The sequence below is a fragment of the Gossypium raimondii genome, chromosome 9, assembly GCF_025698545.1.
Source record: "Gossypium raimondii isolate GPD5lz chromosome 9, ASM2569854v1, whole genome shotgun sequence".
In the NCBI taxonomy this organism is placed as follows: domain Eukaryota; kingdom Viridiplantae; phylum Streptophyta; class Magnoliopsida; order Malvales; family Malvaceae; genus Gossypium; species Gossypium raimondii.
Genome location: NC_068573.1, coordinates 3,096,653 through 3,121,753, shown reverse-complemented (window position 1 = coordinate 3,121,753; position 25,101 = coordinate 3,096,653). Strand labels below are relative to the sequence as shown.

Below are 25,101 nucleotides of genomic sequence, written 5' to 3'. Positions count from 1 at the left end.
AAGTAGGAATAGCTCACCATCCTCTTCTTTTATAATGTCTGGTAATACAAGCAATGCTCGAAAATTGCCCTCTTGAAATTGAGATGCTAGAAATCAATTTTATTTTTGAGCTTAATCATCTGCTTGCTCGACCTAACAAGATTAAAAAGTTATTTCATTAGCCAAAACTAGTTTTTCCAAAACCAAATCAGTCGGTCTAACTAGCTGAACTAGCAATCGATTGAGGTACTAGTCTGGAGATAGGGGTTAAATCGATTGATCCGTGAACCAATATAGATCAATTAAACCAACCTACAAATCAGCAGAATTTATTTTCTTTGTTTTGAAAATATTTTTTATTTTACAATTTTTTTTTACAATTTGTTTAATCGAACTAGATGAACTGATCAAACTAGTAACTTGTGGTTTGATTGGTTTGATCATCGGTATGATTCTAAAGAAAGAAAATAAATAAATAATAAAAAGAATATAAGAATATATATAAGAGAAAATAATACTTTTTTTGTTTTTTGTCAGATGTTAATTTTTAATTAGTTATCTTTTTTTTTTTTGAAGTAGACTTAACTAACGATTGAACTAATAGGGGTATCAACTTGGGAAAACAATAGTTTAAGTACCATTTGTGACAAAAAAACAAATGTTTAGGTACCGAAATGGAAAAAATGCATAGTTTAGGCACCAATTTGTGAGCTAAGTCTGTTTTTAAAATAGACTAAACGGTTTGACTAATGGAGGTAGGGGCATAGCCAAAGGAGCAAGTAGGGCCTTGCCTCCCACCCACGGGCTTAATAGAAAATTTGCTATATAGCCCCTCCCCAAAATTTAAAAAAAAATCAATTTAGTTTCTTTTAACCTTTGATTAAATGGAAAATTTATAATTTTGCCTCCTAAAAAAATAAAATTTCTAGCTTTGCTCTTGAGCAGAGCATAAAGGGGGAGGTTGTAAGTGGCTATACCGTAAAATTGACTTTCGACGAAATGAAAAAGATATATATGGTATATTCATAATCATAGAATACAACCCTAATTGAAATGGATACATTTGTCTCATACACTATGGGGATGGTGGAAAGAGTTATATTTTATATCCGATAAGGGCTATAATTGGAGATACCATTGTTTCTGGTATAGAAGTTCCTATAAAAATGGGAAATGCCCTACCTTTGAGTGCAGTTTGAGCTATGATTTACCTAATTAAAAGGAACCAATTAGGTTAATGACGAAACCTAAAAATTGATCATTGATCAAATTTGAGTACCTCTACAGGGTAGACCTCAACAGAAAACTGAAGAGTAACAGCAGCAAGTGATTGAGTTCAATAGTTCTTCATATTGAGTTCAATAGTTCTTCATATAAAATGGGAAATGCCCTACCTTTGAGTGCAGTTTGAGCTATGATTTACCTAATTAAAAGGAACCAATTAGGTTAATGACGAAACCTAAAAATTGATCATTAATCAAATTTGAGTACCTCTACAGGGTAGACCTCAACAGAAAACTGAAGAGTAACAGTAGCAAGTGATTGAGTTCAATAGTTCTTCATATAAAATTATTGACTCTAAAGATATAGTAATATGGAGAAGACAAAATTGTTTCAAGCATCGACAAAATCAGAAGCACCCCTTGTTTCAAAGAGAGGAAGATGAGTTATTCGTATTTCATTTGATGGTAAGAGGCGAATTGAAAGCTAAGCAGTGGCAATTCTAAAGATTTCCCGAGGGGAAAATAGAGATGTCTCGTACGTCACCCATAATATATGAAAGTATCGACGTAATTTCATAGTCATTCAATTGGAATGCTACCAACTTGAGAAAAAAAAGTAGTTTAGGTACCACCTGTGATAAAAAAAAAAGGTTTAGATACTAATATGGAAAAAATGGTATAGTTTAAATACCAATTTGTATTAAGCCTTATGTTAATTATATATAGTCACTTTTTGACTTTTAAGAAGGAAAAAATGAAATAATGAAGATTTTAATTTATGTTATCAATTTGTTTTATAGTTTTTGCAAATGCTTTAATAATTAGAAAATTTTTATAGCATTGTATTTAAATTATCAAACTAATTTATATATGTTATTAGTTATTATTTTGAATAAGGTCATTAAGTAAAACTATATTGTATATTTAACATGTTAGAAATACTTTAATTATTAAATAAGTTAATTATATTCAACTATTCAAATAAAGAATGTCTAATTTGTATAGAATGTTGATTAAGACTCTTGTTAAACACCGGTTCAAACTCGCTAACTATAATATTTAAAAATTAATTAAAATCGCATGTAACATTAAAAACTACTGAAACTAAAATTTCATTGGATGACTATTATTAGATATTCTTTTTTTATATACAATGTAAATTACTAAAATTATAAATTTCACTCGCCGACTATTATATGCTCTTTGCTTATAAAAAAATTGTTTATTTCTATCTATAACTTTACATGAAAAACAAAATACGCTCAAACCAATGTGGTCCAAAGTATTACCATAGTAATCGTGCCGGGCACAAGTATCCATTTTTATGTACTCTTATCTGCACTGTATTCATAGTAGAAGGGCAAGGGCACTGACTTGAATGCTCTGTACTTTCCCACATTGTTTAAATGCTCATTCTCCAACCTATTCAGTTGATAAATCAAAAGTAAGAATGAAACACTTAAAACAATGTTCATACGACAATAAGCTGATTAAAATGTGAATACTGACCCATACACACAAACAAGCATTGATATATTTACAAGAATCACGTGGACTCTAACCTCTATTTTCTCTTTTGCCATACCAAATGAGGCCTGTGGCTACAAAGAGTTGAAAATTTACCTGAAGAAATTCCAAATGCCGCGGCGAATGATCTCCAAGCTAGCCACTACTGCAACCAAAGCTGTTTTATGTAGGAAAGGCACAGTTTGAATGCCCAACACTTGCTGCATCCAAGCAAGTCTCAATACACAGTTCAACACCTGCAAATCGGGGTACAAAAGAGAATCGAATCGCGGTATAAAAGAAAATATATGGATTACCGGAGAAATGAGTGACATGAACTCTTACCATGGCTGCATAATAAACCCCTTTGTGTGGTACAACAAGCTTATCTCTAAGCCAAGGGTTTGTTGAATTCCTATTAAGAAGACCCCAATCTATAACTATGTCCCAGTATGTGCTAGTCATTGTTGCAATACCAGAAGTTGCAGCAGCCAAGACCAGCCATGTTTTTGTTTTCTGCTTCTGGTGTGAATAAATGGTTCTAATGGTGACCGCAGCGATCGTTGAGAAGTATTTCAGACCATTCAGACCATGTGCTGTATCTTTTTCTTCAACCAAACGTCTAAGACACTAACAAAAGATTAAACAGAGCATTAGAGAAAATCCAGAAGTTAATTAGGTTTGAGTGTCGGATGCGAGTATGAGCCTATATAGAGATTGGTTTACCTGAACAAAACGGATCCAGTATGGAATAATGGCAACAACTATGTAAAGCACTTTATAAACTTCACTTTCTTCACAGGTGTTTGATCTCTCTTTGAAGTTTCCCCAACCATAGTAGCAAATGTAGAACTCCAGGCTTCTAAATGCTTGAACCTGTATAAAACAGGCTGAAGTTACAACAATGTATTGGACAAGGGTATCAAGAAAAATGAAGAGTCGAAGCAATATAGGTTGGCCCAAATATCGAACCTGGCTAGTAAGTTGATCTGCCAAGAAGAAATCTGGGAGAGTGACCTACATGATGGAAAATGAAGATGAACATCTTTCTTTTTGCACACAACTTTACTCATATCAGAAAATATATAGTTTTATTTGAAGGCATGTTACCTTGTAAAGAGGTGCACAAACACAGTGAAATACACATCTGATAAGAAAGAATCGACTTGATCGATATATGATATTAAAAGGGCAGAATGTTACTGAAAGCACAACCTGCAAGATAGGTAAACATAAGAAAATGGAACATACTTGTGTTGGACACATACCCATATATGTTGTTATTTGGACTCGGATGTGAATGTTTCATGCTGGTATGTATCCAACACGATCATATGCAACTTTTTTAAGTCTTTCCATGTATTTTAGAGTGTCATACCCCCATATACCTTGTATCCACACATGCATTGAACGCAAATGTAAAACACGGATAATTTAAGAAAATCAAAGAGTCGAAGCAACATAACCAATATTCAACACTCATACTCAAATCTGAATATCATAGAGAGAAACTAAAGAGAAATTTGTGTTTTATATAGGACTTACAATGAGCAGGAACAAGGGAATTAGCTCAGTTAAAGTTCTGAAGCTTTTAGTTCTTGGATCCATTTCCATATCCAAATGTGAAATGACACCAGCTAATGCAAGCAATGAAAGACCACTGCTAAGAAGAAGTACTTCTCTATATCCCAACTCTGTTCCTTGCTTGAAACCAAATATAAATGAAAAGTTGACTCGATAACGCTTCCAAAAGAATACATTTCCAGCATACATGAGCATATGCAAGACAATGTAACCAAATAGGCTGCAAAAATATGAACCAGAAACATCAATACAGTCATTAAATTATTCACTAGGAGTCCTTCACTTCTAGAATGATGGGCTAAAACCATTTAACATTTGAGAGTGACTTTACCCTATGTTACTCGTATTTGTATGTGAGTTTTAGATACAGGTGTGTTCAACTTTTCCTAAGTGTTTCCTTGTATTTGAAGGTTCACAGACATAGATACTTCAAGTAAAATGTAAGTCTGAGCAACATTGGCTTTTTACCTGTAAAGTGGAAATATATTGACCATGTATTGATCTCTTCCTTGACTCTTAAGAAGATTTCTAGCATGTATGCTCACAATAATGGCCACTATTAGTGCAATGGAGCAACCAGAGAAGAAGCCTGCAAGTGAAGATGACAAAACAAAGTTTGATAAACTGATATAATCTGTAAGAAATATAACCTGGAAACTCTACAACAATATAAACAATTTGCTCTGGAAAAAAGCTTTGCAATGTCAGAAACTCTTTACCATAGAGAAATGTAATCCTATGCCTTTCCTTTTTAGCTTGTGGTCTTAGAGTTTTCAGTCCTTTTCTACGATTTCCATTAGCAAAGTGTTTAACATAAGTATCCTCAACCCTTCCCATAAGCTTAGTGACCTATCAATCAATAGAACAAAGTTAGGGATAAAGGGGAATTCATTGAACTGATATAAACAGATTCCTATTAACCATTGCTAACCTCATCAGAACTGCCAAGATATGATTTGTCCACCATTTGCAAGTAAGTTTTCGATGCATTTCGCAATGTGATCTGCGCTAGGATGAACCATAAAAACAATAAAAATAAGCCAAAACCTTGTTAACTTTAGTTGATTGTGATGTAGAAAGTGAAAAGGATTAGACCTTATCATATTTCTTCATGATCTTGGAAAATGCCAACTGATTCAAGAAGCTGATAGATCAAATACAGATATGATCAACTATAAAAATAGAGATGCTTTATTTCTAATGAAAAATAACGAGGAAGATAAGGTACCAGTAGCTTTTCAAAAGTCTAAGTTTTCTATAGAATTCAACAAAAGCCTGGGTGATTTTTTCCTCCGCAGTCCTCAATTCTTGCTTGCTGAATGACAAATCTGATTTTGAACTTTTGATGACACTTCTAAGTGTAGCTATAGGAGTTTCAAGCTCAACATTGATCTTTACATGATCCAAAACATCTAATGGAGCTGGTCTAAAATGTCTATCATCAATTTCCTTCATTTCTTCTTCATTGCTCATCTCAGTTTCTTGGATAACATCCATATGAGTCCATCCTGCATATCAACAAACAGATTAAATACATAAAGCAAGAACCCAGATTTTTTTTCATATTGGGTTTGTTTAAAAGTCAAAAACCCAGACAGATTCAGTCTCATTACCTTGCTTTCCACCATTGATGGGATGACTATGAGACAGTGATGAAGAATTTGAAGAAAACCCCTTATCAGCAAGATTAACCATATCAGTTCCTTTAACAACTGGATTATCAACCTTAATCCTAAGAGCAGTTAAAGCATTCATTTGCTTACTCAACTCATCAGCTTCCAACATTACTTCTTCAACTTTTTTCTTGTAAAATCTAAGAACTTTGTTGAATTCATCATCAAGTCTCCTAAAGAAAAGCAACTCGAACTCACCTCCTTCTTCACCTGACATAAGAAACATTGTTTGGTAATCCCCTTCAACCCCTCCTTCTTGAACTGCACTCACTAATATAACTTCATCTTCATTGTTCTTCATTGCAGAAACTGGTTTATACCGATTTGTAAGTCCACTAAATGCCCTATAAAGTGATGCTCTTCGATTCAATGCCCCTTTTGTTGTTGTTGTTGTTGTAGCCATTGTCAATGGTTCCTTGTTTTTTTGTTTGAATCTTAAGATATCTTTCAATATTGACTTCAGTTTACTGTAATGCATGTATGCTTCCTGCCATTCTTGCACCATTTGTGCTGCAAATTCCTTACCGAACTTCATCTTCTTCCTCAAAAATAACTCAAAAAAATGAACACATATATTTCAGTATTGGAAATTGAAATTATATAGAAGAATTTCAATTTCCAAGCTATGGAGTATATTTTGTTTGTTTCTTGCCAGCTTCCTTTAATCATGTCGTGATGGCCATTTCACTTACATAATCTCAATTAATATAGTATTTATTATTTATTATTAAATTAATCAAAAACCCAATTTATTTTTATAACCAATCTTGTTGATTGCATTATTTTCTTTCATTAAATATCAATTTTAATGTTTGTCAAGGAAATTAATCAAGCACATGGCCTTCAATCATGGCTATCATTTAGCTACGCTCTTTGCAGTGGGTAAAAATACTATAAAAGCCCCTATATTAAGAGTTAGTTGCATCTTGGCCCTTCTACTAAAAAAGAGACAAATTAGTCCCTATATGTCAAATTTAAAAAAAAAATTGATATTTCTTTTAAAAATTTCATCTATTTTTACGGTAAAAAACTGGTTCTCGTACATTAACATGAGATAAACGTGGCACACCACATGTTAGTGTCTAGTTATTCCATCAACCACGTTAGTTTTTAACAGTACAGATGAATTAAATTTTCAACAGAAAGGAACAATCTGTTCTTTGATATAACATACAATGACTAGCTTATCTATTTTTTAATAAATGGAGACAAAATGCAATCTAATTCCTGGTACAAGGACCTCATAAAAGATTTCTTTTTTCTTCTATTTGGTTCATAATGACAGATATAATACAAAAAATAGATAGATATAGATATATTCCATATTTATATTTTCTATGTTTTCTTGGTAACGTATCAAGCTTGAGATAGAATATATCAAGATGGAAACAGCTAGAGACGCGTTTTGCGAAAATTAAAACTTCTGATATATATATAAGAACAGTCCTTGTCCTTTTACGAAGGTTGTAAATGAAGGAAATTTTAGTAATGTGGTCCCTCTCCTTCACAGGTTTGAAATTGAAAGTCCCTATCTTATCGTTAACCGCGGTTTCCATTTCCAGTTAATTTTGGTGACATATCAGTTTTTTTAATGGATTATTAAACTCGCATTTGTTGTTTTCTTTTTGGTTTAAATATACTAAATGTCCCTGTACTTTTTTTAAATTTAAAATTTAGTTCCTATACTTTAATTTTGAGACTTTGCTTTTCTTGATTTAAAATCTTGGTCCCTCTATTTAATTTTTCCATTAAAGTTAACAAAGTCAAAGGTAAAACAACCTTTCATCCTTCAATATTTATAGTTTTTTGTCAATTTGGTCCTTACCCTTTAAAAGTACATAATTTTCTTAAAAATAAATTTTTTATATTTTAAATAAAACATAAAAAATAAAAATATATCATTTTAAAATAAATATCATTTTAAAACTTAAAATTATGAAAAATATAAAACTCTTTAAAATTTAAAAATAAAAATGATTTTTAAAACTTATGTACTTTTAAAAGGTAATGACCAAATTAACAAAAACTATAAATGTTAAGAGCTAAAAAGTTATTTTACCTTTGACACCGTTTAACTCTAATAGCAAAATTAGATGGAGGGACCAAGATTTTTAAATAAAAAAAGTATAGGGACTCAATGTCTCAAAATTCAAGTATAAGGACTAGATTTTAAATTTTAAAAGAGTACAAAAAAACTTTGACATATTTAAACATTTCTTTTTTAAGTTGGCATTAGTTTTTAAAAGAGTTCTAAATTTCATTTATCTCCTACAAAAAAACTAGAAAATGGCATGATTAAATATTTTTTTGTTAAATCACTTAGGTAAAAGGGACAGTGGCATTTCGACTTCAATAATCAGCCAAGGAAAGAAATAGACGCTCAAGTTTCCAACATCGTTTGAGGGACGTTACTCTTTGAGCTTGTCTTAGACCCTTAATAGAAGTATTGTTTCCAGGGTGGTACATAATTAGTGTATAGATATGATAAATTAATTTTGCTTAACGTTCGTTGTAACGACAGTTAGAACAAAAATAGACAGTAAAAAAAAATAAGAGCATAAAAGAATCGACGCAACCAATCTTTGTTAACGCAATTCGGACTCAATAGTTCTACGATTATGAAGCCTCACTCAGTGAATGATTTTATTTAACAATAGTATGGATCACCTTTTGGCTTAAGCCCAATCTACCTTTACATGGAGAAGTAATTGCAACCCCAATACCAACCACAATTGTCACAAATCACTTACCCAAATACCTTACAATACAATCAACAAACCTTTCCAAATAATACCTAAAAGAGTGTCGCAAAATAATAGGCCTCTTCAAGTGATCAATCAGCAGTGTTTTGATAGGCTTTAAACTCCTATTTAAAAGCTAAACTCCAAGTGCCTATGAGTGACTTATCCTTCTTTTTAGTATTAGCACATTCTGATTGTAAGTGATCAAATCATTTGCATTCATAACATTGAACATCCTTCTTCCTTGTCTCACTGGTATCTACTTTAGTTTCCTTCTTAGCAAACCTCTTTAAGCTCTTTGTGAGTAAGGCTAATTGTTTTTTTATCTCATAAATGTCTTCCATTATCTGTTTCGCTATTAGGATAACCTTTTGAGCATTAAACGCTACATTCTTTGTCAAACCCATTTTTTAACATTTTACTTCCTCCATATTCAACTCAAAGGTTTGGAGTAAGCCTATTAACTCATCTAACTTGAGAGTAGTAATATCTTTGGCCTCCTCTATTGTCGTGACTTTAATGGCGAATCGTTTTGGTAAAGACCTCGACACTTTGCGTACCAATTTATCATCAGAGAAACACTTTCCAAGATAAAAAAATCTTATTAGAAATCTTACATAATCTTGTATAAAAACTTAGATATAGTTTCGTTTTCAAACATTTTCAAATTTTTGAACCTGGTTGTTAAAATCTGAAGTTTTGACATATTGGTTTTTCAAGATTGTCCATGCCTCATTAGTAGATTCATATATAGAAATGGATTTAAGTTGGTCCAAGTCAACTCTATTGAAAATGGCATTTAGGGCCTGTGAATTTCTATGAGAAGCCATTCTTTATACATTAGTGTATTTGTTTCTTCCATTAGGGTGTGTGGTGTTATCAGCAGCAATTACAGTGGATCGAGTCCACCTATCTTCAATAGCTTCCCAAGTTGCTTTGTTGACAAACATAATTAAAGCCCTCATATGAGCCTTCCAATAAGCACAGTTTGTTGAACTAAGTAGCAACAGGGGTCGAGAAATCGAACTACCTTCCTTCATGGATTTCATGGTTGTAAATTGAACAAAGGATCACCTTCAAATAACTTTTGAAGCCTACGTCGATCCCAGTTGATTAATAATTAGCCTGTAAATATGATAAATCAATTTGCTTAGCATTGTTGTCACGATAGTTAGAACAAAAACATGCAACAAAAAAAAATTAAGGGCGAAAAAAATCAACACAACCAATCTTTTTTTACACAGTTCAAACATAACAGTCCTATGTCTACGAAGCCTCGCCCAGTAAATGATTTAATGTAACAATTTTCTGAATCACCTATTGGCTTAAGCCTAATCTACCCTTACACAAAGAAGTAACTGCAACCCTAATATTGAACACCAATTGTAACAAATCACTCACTCAAATGCCTCACAATACAATCAATAAATCTCTCCAAATAATACCTAAAAGAGTGTCGCAAAATAACCATAAGAATACAGCAAGGTTGTTGATAAAAACGCTAAAAAAAAGATGCTCTTGATGTACTACACAAAACAACCTATTTATAGAGCACTCTTTAAGTGGTCAATCGATAGTATTTTGATAGGCTTTAAACTCCTATTTAAAAGCTAAAATTATCTCATTAATTATCCTAAATATTTATCACATAAAAATCTTCTTAAGTCAGTCTTCCAATTGCTCCAAAATTCTCTTAAATAAATATAATATTTTTCTTTAAAACATAACATTTTAATAATAAAACTTTCTTGCTTATCCAATCACCTCAACCAATTCGATTGGGAGTGTTAGCACCCTAGTTGACCCATGTTTTTAGTTTTGTCAAATATGTCACGTTCAAGTGGACCGAACTCAGCACAAACAAAACCTATTCAATGCCTAAGTTAATAGCCTAAGTAGAGAAACAATTCCGTTCACTACACCAAAACAGGCTTTTAGCGGCGTTTAGACAGAAAACGCCACTAAAAATCAAGCTATAGCGGCACTTCTATAAAAACGCCGCTGAAGGTCGATTATTAGCGGCGCTTTGTAACAAACGCCGCTAAAAATAAGCATTAGCGGCGTTTTTATAAAAGCGCCGCAAAAAGCCAAAGACAAACGGCACCGTTTTCTGATTTTTTGGGGTCTTTAGCGGCGTTTTCTGTAAAAGCGCCGCTAATGCTCAAGTCTTTAGCGGCGTTGTTTTAAAAGCGCCGCAAAAAGTCTAAACCCAACGGCACCGTTTTCTGAGTTTTGGGGTCTTTAGTGGCGTTTATGTAAAGTGTCGCTAATGCTCATGTCTTTAGCGGCGTTTTTTTTAAAGCGCCGCAAAAAAGCCTAAGCTCAACGGCACCGTTTTCTAAGTTTTTGGGGTCTTTCGCGGAGTTTATGTAAAGCGCCACTAATGTTCAGGTCTTTAGTGGCGTTTTTTTTAATGCGCCGCAAAAAGCCTAAGCCCAACGGCACCGTTTTCTGAGTTTTTGGGGGTCTTTAGCGGCGCATTTATAAAGCGCCGCTAATGCTGAGGTCTTTAGCGGCGTTTTCTCAAAAGCGCCGCAAAAAGCCTAAACCCAACGGCACCATTTTCTGAGTTTTTGGGGTCTTTACTGGCGTTTTATGTAAAGCGCCGCTAATGCTCAGGTCTTTAGCGGCGTTTTTTAAATGCTGCCAAAAAGCCTAAGCCAACGCACCGCTTTTACGAGTTTTGGGGTCTTTAGTGGCGTTTTATGTAAAGCGTCGCTAATGCTCAGGTCGTTAGCGGCATTTTTTTAAATGCGCCGCAAAAGCCTAAGCCCAACGGCACCGTTTTCTGAGTTTTTGGGGACTTTAGCGGCGTTTCTGAATAAGCGCCGCTAATGCTGATGCCTTTAGCGGCGTTTTTTGTAAAGAGCCGCAAAAACATTTTATCTATCTATTTGCTATGTAATTTGTTTATTTATATTAATTAAAATCCAATTTATTTTTAATTGAATATTTGTTAAAATGAATAAATTTGAAATAATGACACGTAGATATAATTTGAAATAAAAAACATAGAAAATATTTGTTAAAAATGGAGAAATTAAAATTCTATAATTTAATTAAAATAATTTTAAAATTTTTGGGTATATAATTGATTGATTTTTAATTTATATATTAAATAATTTCAAATATAATTTTAAAAGATACGATAGTATTAATTTTAAAATATTTAATTTAATTATCATTATAGTTTAGGGTAACGTATATATATGGTTAATTTAAGATTTAGGGCCGGTTAATTTAAGAGTTACAATTTTAAGGTTTAGATTATGGAAATAGGGTTTATTGGTTAATTAGGGTTAGGGTTAGAGGTTAAAGGTTAGAAGTTTAGGGTTTATGGATTCGGTGTTATGTTAGAGTTTAGTGTTTAGACTAATTAATATATTTTAAATTATATAATATTAAATAATGTTTAGGGGTTAGGGATTTAGGGTTAGCTAGGGGTTTAGGATTTAGATTAATTAGTGTTTTTTTAATTTATATATTAAATAATGTTTAGGGGTTGGGGGTTAGTGATTTGTGGTCGAGTGAGGGTTTAGGGTTAAATTAATTAGTGTTTTTTAAATTATATACTAACAGTGTTTAGGGTTTAGGGGTGGGGTTTGGGGTTTGGGGTTTGGGGTACTTAATTATGGTTAAGAGTTAGTGATTTAAGGTAGATCAGAATAAGGTTTAAGCTCAGATTAATTAGTTTTATTAATTTATATATTAAATATGTTCTTAATAATAAAATAAATATATTTAAATTATGAGTATATATTACTAAAATATATTAATTTATATATTGACCGCTTATATATTAATGGTTAAATTAGGGTATTAAGGTTTATTTGAGACTTGTTAAATGATACAATTAATTAATGCTAAATTGTCTAAAAATATTAAACCTTAACAATTTGATATTTTATATGAATATATATATATATATATATATATATATGATTAATTATTTAATTTGGACAGACCAAAGTATAAGAAAAATAAAAATTATAAAAGGAAATAAAAAACAAAATTTATAATTTTATCAAAAACTTTTAAACATTACTTAAAACTTTAATAATTATTTACTAAAATTTTAATGAAAATACAATAAATAAATAAATAAATAATGTGAAATTTAGCGGCGTTTTTAGAAAAAACGCCGCTAATATATACAAATTTCCCAAAACGGCACCGTTTTGTTAAAAGAATTTAAATTTTTTACTGGCGGTTTTGCCAAAAACGCCGCTAAAGGTGGACATTACCGGCGTCTTTTTTAAAAATGCCACAAAAAAAATTCCAAGCTGGTTTGATACGCCGTCGATTCAATTTATGGATAAAATTTAAAATTTGGAAAAACGGCGCCTTTTCTTTACGTGCTTTAAAATATTAGTGGCGTTTCTGTATAAAACGCCACAAATGGGAATACAATAGAGGCGTTTGTTTTAAAAACGCCGCAAACGAGACTTAAAATTACCTTAAACGGTGTCGTTTCCTATGAGGACATTTTGACTTAATCCCTCCCCTCCGTCTCCTTTACGATTATCTGAAGAAACTTAATTAGCAGAGGCACAGCAGCGATTCCACAGGGAAGAAAAAAAATTAGCAAGAAAATAAGAGGAGCCGACATCTCAGGAATCAACAGAAGAGAGAACATCGATCTTTACACCATTGTTGGGCAAAGCTGCGAGATTTGTATCCCAGGTAAGCCATTTCTGTCGATGACCGATTAAAATTTTAGGGTTTTGTTTTTTTGGGTTTAGGGTTTCGATTAAACTGATTCTGTCATGGAAATTTGTGGATTCGATGAATCGATTGGGAATGGGCAATTTGCGCATATTTTTAACGTGATTAATTACAAATTTGTTGAATATTTTTTGTTTATTCTGTCGATGTTATTTACAAATTGCGATTAAAAATTTGTTTATTCTATCGATGTTAATTACAAATTTTTTGAATATTTGTTGAGTTGAAATCATTACGGAATTCATCTATTTGAGTTTAAAGCTGAAGCTTTTGAACCCACACCTGTATTTTATTCTCCCCCTCCCACGGTTCATATGCCTAGATAGGAAGACAATACCTAAGTCTGATTAAAATTCAAATTTTTCTACTTAATCTCCCTGTTCCTATCACCTTAGCTCCCCCAATTTCCTATATTACCATTTGATTCAAGAGCAATAAAATCATTAACCTCTAGCTAGATCCATTAGAAGGTCAGAAAAAGGAGGCTAAGAGCTTGTTTAATAGCATGGTGAATAGAGGCTTGGAGCCTGTAGTAATTGTTATTTCAATATGGTTCATTTCTTGTGTCAAGGTGGGGATTTTGAGGCTGCCTTGAAAATTTGTAAGGACAGTATGGAGAAAAAATGGGTTCCGAAATTTTCGACTATGAAATCACTCGTGAATGGACTTCGAAGCATATCTAAGGTTGAGGAAGCTAAAGAACTTATCAAGAATGTTAAGAAGAAGTTCTCAAAAAATGCGGATTTTTGGGATGAAATCGAGAAGGGTTTGTTGTAACTAGGGTGACAACGGCATAGACTGTTCTTTAAATAATGACTATGAACTATTAGAGCTAGTTAGGTCTGGTCTTAGCCATTTTATATGGAAATGAAAATGAATTGGACAGTTTTTCATTTAGGGACGGATCTTTTTTCCTTCTATTTGTTAATTAGTGAAAAGCTTGTCTTTTCTGAACTTGGGTTATTTAGCAGTGGAATCCACCACTTTTAAACAGTAATGTCTTTCTGAATGAAATCCTGTTATCAAGTTGATATTTATAATAGAATTGAAGCTGCTGGTTCGGCTCTGCTTACTGATAAAACTTTACATTGATTTCAATCTAGTGAAAGTTCTTCATATTTGAGGTCAGTGAGGTGGGAAGCAGTTCAGTTCATTGGATATAGTATTTTTCTAATGATTCGATTCTTGGTCGAGCAATAAAATTTGGTTTTCTAACAGTTCGATTCTTGGTCTTTTTAAAATTTAAAATACTTTTTTTATATAGTATTTTTCAATAATTTAGTCATAAATTATTAATTTTATACTCTCAAAAAATAAGAAACTGACTATAAATTAAATAAGAAATAGGTTTTGGTTAGTTTGAATAATTGCGGTTTTAAACTTCTGAACCAAAAACCAAATTTGTTTAACTATAACCCGAACCAAATTTTGCAGTTGGAGTCACTTTCCAGCTTCCTTGGGTTCTTTTTGCTCATTCCAATTAATGCTTTTATTCTAGATACTTCAAGTAATAATTTCACATATTACACCAAGTTTATCATGTCAACATTTCAAATCCACATGGTACTCATAATCGCTAAAACATAATAGATTAAAGTCAAACCGAAGCCCTCAAGACAAGAGAATTAGACCTATAGAACTTAACCAATATTGTGGGTAAATAACAGGATATATAATTAAATTATTTTTCTCTAATAAGTCATTAAAAAAATCAAAGTCGAATTTGGTTAATAGGGTTCATTAAAATGAATTAGGCTTACATTTGCAACCCAACGAGCCTTAAACCTAGGATTTAGGGGAAAAGTAGTGGAATATATATATTTGGCACTTAAATTTGTTCAAAAAATGTATAAAAAATTAATATTATACATAACTTGATTATTTAATATTATACATAAATTACATAAATTACATAACTTAATTAATTAATATTATACATATATTACATAACTTGCATTAATATTATACATAAATTATATGACTTAATTGATTAATATTATACATTAATTACATAACTTACATTAATATTATACATAAATTATATGACTTAATTAATTAATATTATACATTAATTACATAACTTACATTAATATTATACATAAATTACATGACTTAATTAATTAATATTATACATTAATTACATAACTTACATTAATATTATACTTAAATTACATAAGTTAGTTAATTAATATTATACATAACTTACATAACTTACATTAATATTATACTTAAATTACATAAGTTAGTTAATTAATATTATACATAACTTACATAACTTACAACTTACATAACTTACATTAATATTATACTTAAATTACATAAGTTAGTTAATTAATATTATACATAACTTACATAACTTACAACTTACATAACTTACATTAATATTATACTTAAATTACATAAGTTAGTTAATTAATTAATATTATACATAACTTACATAACTTACAACTTACATAACTTACAATCTACATAACTTACATTTTTTAATTATTCGTAAAGTACATAACTTAATTAATTTTCATAATAAATAACTTACATAACCTACAACTTCTTACATAGCTTATGTGACTTACATAACTTACATAGCATAATTTTCATAATACTGGACTTACATAATTTGGGTAATAAATAACTTACATATAATACATAACTTACATAGCGTAACTATACTTATTCCTAAATCCTAAACCCATGCAATTTATTGTCAAGATTAGGCTTCAAGAAATAAGAAATGGACCAGTCTTGGATGAATTTGTCAAGGCTAAGCGACGGTTACCGAAATGGAGTGCAAACTTTTCTAAATTTTGCATTTCAATATGCAAGCGAAGAGAACATGATTCTTTGCCCGTGTAAGAAGTGTGTCAACATAAACTGGCATTATCGTGAAGTTGTATACGAGCATCTAATTGTTGATGGGTTTGTTCGTGGTTATAAACAATGGTTTTTTCATGGAGAATGCCCGCCTAGTACTTCCTCTTCAAGGATGGATGTATCTTATGACAGTACTGCCTACCATCAGTCTGTTAGAGGGGATGACATAGAAGGGATGTTGTGGGAAGCATTTAATATTCACAGTCATGGTTTACAGTCGTTCCCACCCGACTTTGTGCTATCTGATGATTGTAATCTCGGTGGAAATGCTTTTACCGAACCCGGAAGAAACCAACATCATGAAGAGCCGAATGGAGAAGCGGCAAAGTCCTACGCGCTACTTAATGAGATGAACGAAGAACTATATGAGGGATCGAAATTTTCAAAAATGTCTTTCTGCATTCGTCTTTTCCAGTTAAAATGTTTGGGAGGGTGGACCGGAAACTCATTGACAATGCTATTAGAGTTTTTGAGAGAAATGTTTTCGTTTGCAAAAATCCCTCAGTCATACAAAGATATGAAGAAAATGATAAAAGACTTAGGTCTTGGGTACAACAAAATCCATAGTTGCCCGAATGATTGCATGTTGTACTGGGGCGATTGGAGAAACCAACAGTGCTGTCATGTATGCGGCGAATCCCGTTGGATGAATAGAAACACAGAAGATGGGAACGACGATGAAAATGATGCACAGCCAAGAAAGAAGCCGGTCAAGATTTTACGGTATTTTCCGCTGATACCAAGGCTTCAAAGGCTTTTCATGTCGTCGAAGACAATGAGTCAATGACGTGGCACCATGAAGGACGAACCGATGATGGACTATTAAGGCATCCGTGATTCTTTAGCTTGGAAATCATTTGACAATAAATTTCCAAGCTTTGCAAGCGATCCGAGGAGTGTCGGGCTTGGCCTAGCATCGATGGATTTAATCCTTACAAGATCATGAGTCTCGCATACGATTACATGGCCGATGGTGCTTGTTCCTTACAATCGCCTCCGTGGATTTGCATGAAGCAATCTTCCCTTATCTTATTTATGATTATCCACGAGAGAAAGGGCAGGAATGATATCGACATTTATTTACACCACTTATTGAAGAGTTAAAACAATTATGGGTGGTGTCGAGACATACGATGTCTTGAGAAAGGAGAACTTTAATTTACGTGCGACTTTGATGTAGACCATTAATGACTTCCCGCTTATGCCAATTTATCCGGTTGGAGTACCAAGGGTCGTTATGCGTGCCCCTGTTGTGCTGCACAAACATGTTCGTAATGGTTATACAATGGGAAGAAGTTCTCTTACATGGGGCATCGTCGGTGGTTATCGGAAAATCATAGATTTAGATTTCGGAGTTCGGCATTTGACGGTACTGAAGAGTTCAGAAAAGCTCCTTTGCAGACAAGTGGATCTGAAATCTTGTTAATGTTGGAACATATGAATTTCAGTTATGGGAAGATGAATCAACCGGCAAACACGCAAAGAAATAGAAGATCAAATGATGAAGCTGATGATAACTCCGATGAAGAGGACGATCCTAATGAGGCGGACTTGTGGAAAAAAAGAAGTATTTTTTTTGAGTTACCTTATTGGGAGCACCACTTTTTACGACACAATCTTGATGTTATGCATATTGAGAAAAATGTCTGCGAGAACATTGTCTGTACAATTTTGAATGTAGACGGAAAATCAAAAGACAATCTTCAGAGTCGACTTGATTTAGTTCAGATGGGAATTTGACCTGATCTTCATCCGAATCCACTTCCGAATGGTAAATATCGGTTGCTGCCTTCAATTTTCTCAATGTCGAAGACAGAGAAAGAAGTGTTCTGCATGGTGTTGAATGATATAAAGGTTCCAGATGCGTATGCATCAAATATATCTCGATGTGTTAGTGTTAAAGATCGAAGACTATATTCGCTAAAGTCACATGACTATCACATCTTGATGCAAGATTTACTGCCAGTTGCTCTACGATGTTGTATTTCGAAGAAGGTGACGTCTTGTATAATTGAACTATCCAATATAATGAAAGATATTTGTGGCAAAGTTTTGGATGTTCAAGAACTTCAGAAGGTACAGGATCGAGCCGCTTTAACTCTATGCAACATGGAGAAAATCTTCCCACCTTCTTTCTTCACTATTATGGTTCACTTGATAATCCATCTCCCGCATGAAGCAATTCTTGGCGGACCCGTTTTCTATCGATGGATGTATCCCATAGAAAGGTGTTAATTACAATTTTGTAAATTTTCATTCATTCACCCATATGCCTTTAGTTACAACTTTTGACAATGTTGTATATTGTGTTTAGGTTCCTATCAAAATTAAAGTCTTATTGCCGCAACAAGCGTTATCCAGAAGGATCGATTGCTGAAGGCTACTTGGCAGAGGAATGTATGACCTTCAGTTCAAGATATTTGGAAGATGTTGAAACAAGGTTGAATGACCAAATAGAAATCTTGGACTCACGGATCGTAACTTTGCCGCACAGCTTATTTGTTCCAAAGTTTTGGAGAACCAATCGGTAAAGTTGAAATTGCGAAATTAGATGATTTATCGTGGGTACAAGCACATCGATATGTTCTGTTTCACCACGAATCAATGGAACCTTTACGCAAGTAAGTTCTAGAAATTTGATAAATATTTATCATTTCAAAATTGTTTATAGTCTAACAAACTTAACATATTTGTAACATAGTGAGTACAAACAAATATTGAGATCTCGTTCGCTCCCGAAGAACACAACATCGAGATATCAATAAGTTGTTTATCGAATCTTTTCATGAATGGTTAAGTCAAACGGTATGTAATTGGAGCTTTCACCGACAAATAATAATATTTGTTCAAAACATTTTTAATTACTCAGTTTACTTTCCATTCAATAGGTTTGGAGTGGGAAGAACGTCACCGACGAAGTTAAATGGCTTTCCCAAGGTCCAAATCGGTGGTTAAAAGATATAGTGTATTCCTCATAAACGGATTCAGATTTCATACAAAATATCGCGAGAGATTGAGGAGAACGCAAAATTGTGGAATAGTTGTTAATTCCTCAATTACAATTATGCTAGTGCTAGGGACAATAATCCGTGGAGGAAATGTGGAATATTTTGGACTTCTTCTGACATAATTGAGTTGGATTACTACGGCAAATGGAAAGTTGTCTTATTTCGAGGTGATTGGGCGATGTTAATCTGCACGTAGAATCAAGCAAGATCAATTTAGTTTCACAATGGTAAACTTCGCTCGATTGATTCACACAGGACAACAATTGATTGATGAGCCGTATGTATTTCCTTCTCAAGTCAAACAAGTTTTTTACTCAAAAGATCCAACTGATGAGGGTTGGTACGTTGTACTCCGTAACATCCCTAGAGACTTGTTTGACATGGGCAGTGGAAGTAGAGATGACATTGACGACAGAACACAAACTTTACCATTTCCAGAATAGAACTTAAACGAAAACATCCCTAGTACTAGTACACAATTTCAATGGGTCCGCCAGGATACGGATGAAGATATTTACGAATTATAATGTAGTCAGCTTTTACGATTATCTAATTATATTTACAAATGATGTTATTGTTGTAATTGTATACTAAGTTTTCAACTAATTTATTTATATTGCAGATAAAATGTCTAGAAGAAAAGTGCGATCGCACCGCATTGTTCAAGGTACTCCAAACTCGGCGGAAACAAACAGCACTGAACAACAGACTGCAATTGGATCTTCGAATGTTACGGTTACACCTGAGGAACATATAGAAGTTCAAAGTAATTTAACATTTAATTTTCATGTGTGCTGACTTCTTGTTTATTTTTTTTAAATTTCGTATATTACAATACTTTTATTTTTCAGATGAAACTGGTGAGACGCGGAGAGTTCGCGGACGTCAAGATCTTGGCGATTTATCGACCTAGATCCAATCGGCGTGTCCAAGTATCCGATAATAGCTTTGGTCACTGTTGGATCGAAGCCCGCCTTTTAGCAGGATACATGGGCATTCTAGCACGGAATGCAAATATGTTGCCAATTAACTTCGAGTCATGGCATAAAGTGCCCGAGAGTAACAAGAACCAAGCTCTCGATAACATTAAGGTAACAAAACGTGTATGTCATTTATAATACTTGGGTTTAAGTTTCGTTTACATTTACTTTCTTAAGTTGTGTTTTTTGTAGGCGAGATGCTTATGTAAAGAAGGCATTGGGAAAAAGATGGAGAGACCATAAGAGCACTTTAAAGAAAGAATATTTTAAAACAAAAACAACACTCGACGAGAGATTACAAAATGTCCCACCGGGAATGCTGAGGTACCAGTGGGAAGAGGTCGTTAGATTTTGGACTTCGAAGAAAGGAGAGGTATGTGTAACTTATAAAATTTTGTAATTATTTTGGTGTATAGGATTTCCTAATTAACGTACTAATAATTTCATAATGTAGGATCGTGAACAAGTTGGAAAAGCAGTAGGCGACAACAAAATTCACTCACACAATTTGGGTCGAAAAGTTTTGCGTGTGTAGCTCATGCAGAGGTATTTTGAAATGCTTTTAATATTGGCGATATTTATTACTTTCTATCAATTAATATTTTTATTATTGTATTGTAGGAATCGTCGTCCGGTCAAAAAGTTGGACGACTTCAACTTTTTGACATTACACATAGGAAGAAAGATGGAAACCCTATGACTCCTGAAGCTGCAGAAATTATGGTACGTTTGCTTAATACAATTTCACTTGTTTTAATTATTTATATAGTGTTTACTTTCTAATGATTTATTTCATTTATTATAATGCAAATATTGTTAAGTTATGTTGCATTCTTATTTTTAATATATATTGCGTTCCTATCTATGTGTGATTTATTTTTTAGGAAAAATTAAAGAATAAAAAGGCGGAGTACGACGCGATTGCATCCAGTGATAGTTCTGTTCATATTAACGACATTGATAACCGGATTATCACTGAAGTTTTGGTCTGAAAGGTATGGTCGGGTTCGATTCAAGGATCTTTTGTTAACCCGTCCCAATATTTTGGATCTAGCTCATAGCGATATATGCCTTGGAGTCGAGTGAAATCAAGTTCGAGAGGTTAAGAGACCAGATTGCTCGATGCAAGCGACAACAACCGAGCAAATTACACAACTTAAAGCGGAGGCAACATCGAGAGAAGCGATGTTCAAAAAGATATGAAGAACTCCGGCTACAACTTAAAGCGATCAAGACGAGAGAAGGCGAGGTTCAACGAAGTGTGAAGAACTCCAAGAGTGACTTAGAGCGAGATCTGGCAAAAAGAAGAGAAGCGGAGGCGGCGAGAGAAGAACAGTGCAGCAAGGGAAGCAGAGGCTAAAGCGAGGAAGCGAGAGGCTGCGATGAGGAAGCGAGCGGCGTCAAAGTTCGATGAACTCCAGAGCAGCCTTGAGTATGATGAAGATGTTTCAAAGATGCAATAAATTACCGTCTTAGACTATCGTGTAAATATACTTCAATTTTGACTTTCAATTATCATTTTAACTTTTAACATTTTTGTAAGAATAATACGAATTTGTTTATATTTATTGATATTTATTATATTATTTGTTTAATCCATAGATTTGTTACTTTTAATGGTTTAGATATGATTTCTTTTGATTTGTTTTTTACGGAGGCGTAAAATATAAAAAAATTTACAAATCGCCAAATTTAGCGGCGTTTTGGTAAAAGCGCCGCTATAGATTAGGTCTTTAGCGGCGTTTTTGCTTGTTACCGCTATATAGACAAAGGGTATTTAGCGGCGTTTTGGATAAGCGCGCTATAGATCGAGGTCTATTATGGGCGTTTTACGGATAAGCGCGCTATAGATCAGGGTCTATTGCGGCGTTTTGGGAAAAGCGCCGCTAAAGGCCATGATCTATAGCGGCGCTTATATAAAAAACGCCGCTAAAGACCCTGATCTATAGCGGCGCTTTCAACAAAAACGCCGCTAAAGACACCAATCTATAGCGGCGGTTATATTAAAAACGCCGCTAAAGCTCTTAGTCTTCAGCGGCGTTTGTGATAGAAGCGCCGCTATAGACCAACAACTTTAGAGGCGTTTTTTTGTGAAAACGCCGCTAAAGGTAACGGCGCTATCTTTAGCGGCATCTAAAGGCTTAAAAAAGCGCCGCTAAAAGCCTGTTTTGGTGTAGTGGTTATAACAGGACACGGAACGAACAGTTGCAACTTTCCCAACATGGGGTATCTATGTTTGATTTTACCCTCAAGTTTTTGCCTTCTGACTTCAATGGGAGCCCTTGACAGGTTCACAGAGTTTAGCGAGAGTGTTTAGTCCACCAAAAAAAAATTTATCATTAAAGGCATAGGTCCAAACCCCACTAAGACTAAATGCTAATGTAACATCCCAAAAATTATAGGGTTAGAAATAATAAAATTATCATGAATTGAGCTTTAATATTAATGGTTAAGAGCTTAGTAAAACTCTTAGAGAACCAAGGTTCAAGTCTTGTCTTTTTGCATTTTTCCTTTTTATTTTTCAACATTTAAGGATGAAAACCAAGTTGGCATAAGAAATAAATGTGGTAGAAAATAATTAAGAAATGAGCAATAGCCTAATGGCCAAACATCACTCCATTCTCCCTAGGGTCTAAGTTTCATCCACGCTAATTCTCTTCCTCTTTTATTAAATTTCGATAAATTGGTAATTTACCAAATCAGCCCCTAAATTTTGCTTAACCTAGCCATTTGGTCCCTTTTTTAATCATAATATGATTTTGGTTATCTTTTCAAACCTATTTAGAGTTTATTTTTTTCTCTTCTTTAAATACATCTTTTTCTTTTAATTCCTCTTCTTTTCATAAAAATCTTCATATTCTTTTATTGGAAATTTTATATTTGAATCTCGAACCCAAAATTAACCTCGTTCAATCCATTTTTTCAGTTTAGCAAAATGTCGTTAAATCTGTGTCTACACGAGCCAAGATCGGTAAGCAATCTTGTTTCTAATTTCGTAGAACCTTAAGATTTTGGAATAGCATCATTCTTGACAATCTTTCAAATCGTTTTCGAATCTTTTTTGAGTTTTCCTGAAAATCTTGCTAAAATTAAGTAAATCTTGGAAATTGATATTAATTATTATGTTTTTTCGATCAAAAGACCCGTATAGGTGGCCCGGATCAGATTTGGACATGTGGATCGTCGTATGAGACCCCATAAGTCAAGTGTGTGTTCTTTTACTAGAAATTCAAGGCAAAATCAAACTCAGCCCAAACCAAACGACCATGTGACCCACACGGCCTGAGCCATTCCACACGGCCATGTGCCCCTATTTCTTAAATTTTACAATTTTACCCAGAATTTTATGCTTTGATCAATTTAGTCCCTAAATAGTTTTCAAACTATTTTTAGTGAATTAAGTAATGCAATTAGGTCTCTGATGATATGAGGCATGCTAGAATCCATGAAAGATCAAATTAATATGATATTTATTTGTGATTTTGAATGTGTGCATGAATTTCGAAAAGTACATATATATTGCTGTATGTATATTTATTTTTTGTGACTGTATGAATGGTATGCCTAAAATATTATTAAAGCGAATATATGGAGAACATGACGTTGCTACTTGATTGCCATGTGTTAGAACATTAAATGTTTTAATATATGATGAAATTAAATCAATTAGATTGCATTGCATGGGGTGGGTTGATATGAACGGAGGAAGAATCAGCAAAATTTATGCATTCAAACGTTTGTTGTGTACCCACAGCCATGGTAGATTCCAACTGTAATGTTTTACTATGCATTCACAATCCTCTGACAGCTATCATCTGCGAGCAGATTGTGTTTCCATAGACATCAATAGATTTCACTTGCAAAATAAATTGTAAACCGTTGGTAGTTAATCCACAACTTGGAGTGATAGTGGTGGAAGTTCTGGAGAACTCTCAAATATGGAGCGTAGTGGTCAGGGTAGGATCTTCCTGATAAACCGAAACTATATAACATTCATAAAAACATGTGCATAACTATGATTTCTGAAATGATACATATATATACATATGCACATTGTTGTGTTATCTAAAATAATGATATGTGTGAAATTACTATGGAGAATTATTCGATGAACAGTATTTCTACATGATTAATCATTCCACTGATTATTCTTGTGCTGAGCTAATCTAAAATAACGATATTCTGAATTATTTTTCGATTATGATTATTTTGAATTCTAAGAAATTTATAGTAAAGTGTTTTATGTGAAAAAAATCGTTAAAATTGAAGTACTTTGTGATTGTGTTTATTCTCGGAATTATTAAAGTGCTTTGTCTACTGTTTTGTTTCAATTTCCTTGTGATGGAACACGCACTGCGCTTTCATAGTCACCCCGTCCCCCCTTTTTTTCCTTCACTTTAGATAATTCATAGGGTTAAGATGCAGGCACTGCATCTGGAGGGACTCTGCTCAATTTTATTTTCTTATAATATTTTAAGTTTCATTAATATTCTTTATTTTCTTTAAAAGATTGTATTATTTATTTATAAACCATGACATGGAACTTAGGATTTAGTCTTGAATTTTTATTACATTCATTAATAAATTTAGGAATAGGTTATTAGGTAATTATTATCGATAAACCCTGATTTTTACTAAAAACAAAAGTAAATATCATCTTTTCCGTTGCTAGGTAACTAAATAAAATTTGAGGTTAATTAAAACAAGTATTCCACTAAGTTTTCAAAACAAAATTAAACAAACATTTTTAAAAGGACTATTTTTCAAAAATTCCGATAACTTATCGGGCTGCTTCGGTGACTAATATAATC

General features: G+C 33.1%; 1 protein-coding gene across 2 annotated transcripts; it reads right to left on the bottom strand.

The window, feature by feature from the left end:
- Positions 1-1,425: 1,425 nt before the first annotated feature.
- Positions 1,426-6,641, bottom strand: LOC105798159 (phosphate transporter PHO1 homolog 9). Of its 2 annotated transcripts, XM_052620416.1 has the most exons (14): positions 5,906-6,641; positions 5,521-5,800; positions 5,388-5,436; positions 5,224-5,295; positions 5,012-5,141; positions 4,761-4,881; positions 4,254-4,512; positions 3,819-3,923; positions 3,681-3,725; positions 3,435-3,584; positions 3,054-3,338; positions 2,826-2,965; positions 2,492-2,624; positions 1,426-1,834 (listed from the first exon to the last, which is right to left on the bottom strand). In XM_052620416.1, exons 1-13 carry the CDS (start codon positions 6,498-6,500, stop codon positions 2,525-2,527), a joined length of 2,331 nt encoding a protein of 776 aa, XP_052476376.1. In that variant the 5' UTR covers positions 6,501-6,641; the 3' UTR covers positions 1,426-1,834; positions 2,492-2,524. The 2 variants fall into 2 exon arrangements, with proteins under 2 accessions (XP_052476376.1, XP_012483553.1); XM_012628099.2 differs by lacking the exon at positions 1,426-1,834 and having other exon boundaries at positions 2,302-2,624.
- Between the last annotated feature and the right edge of the window lie 18,460 nt (positions 6,642-25,101).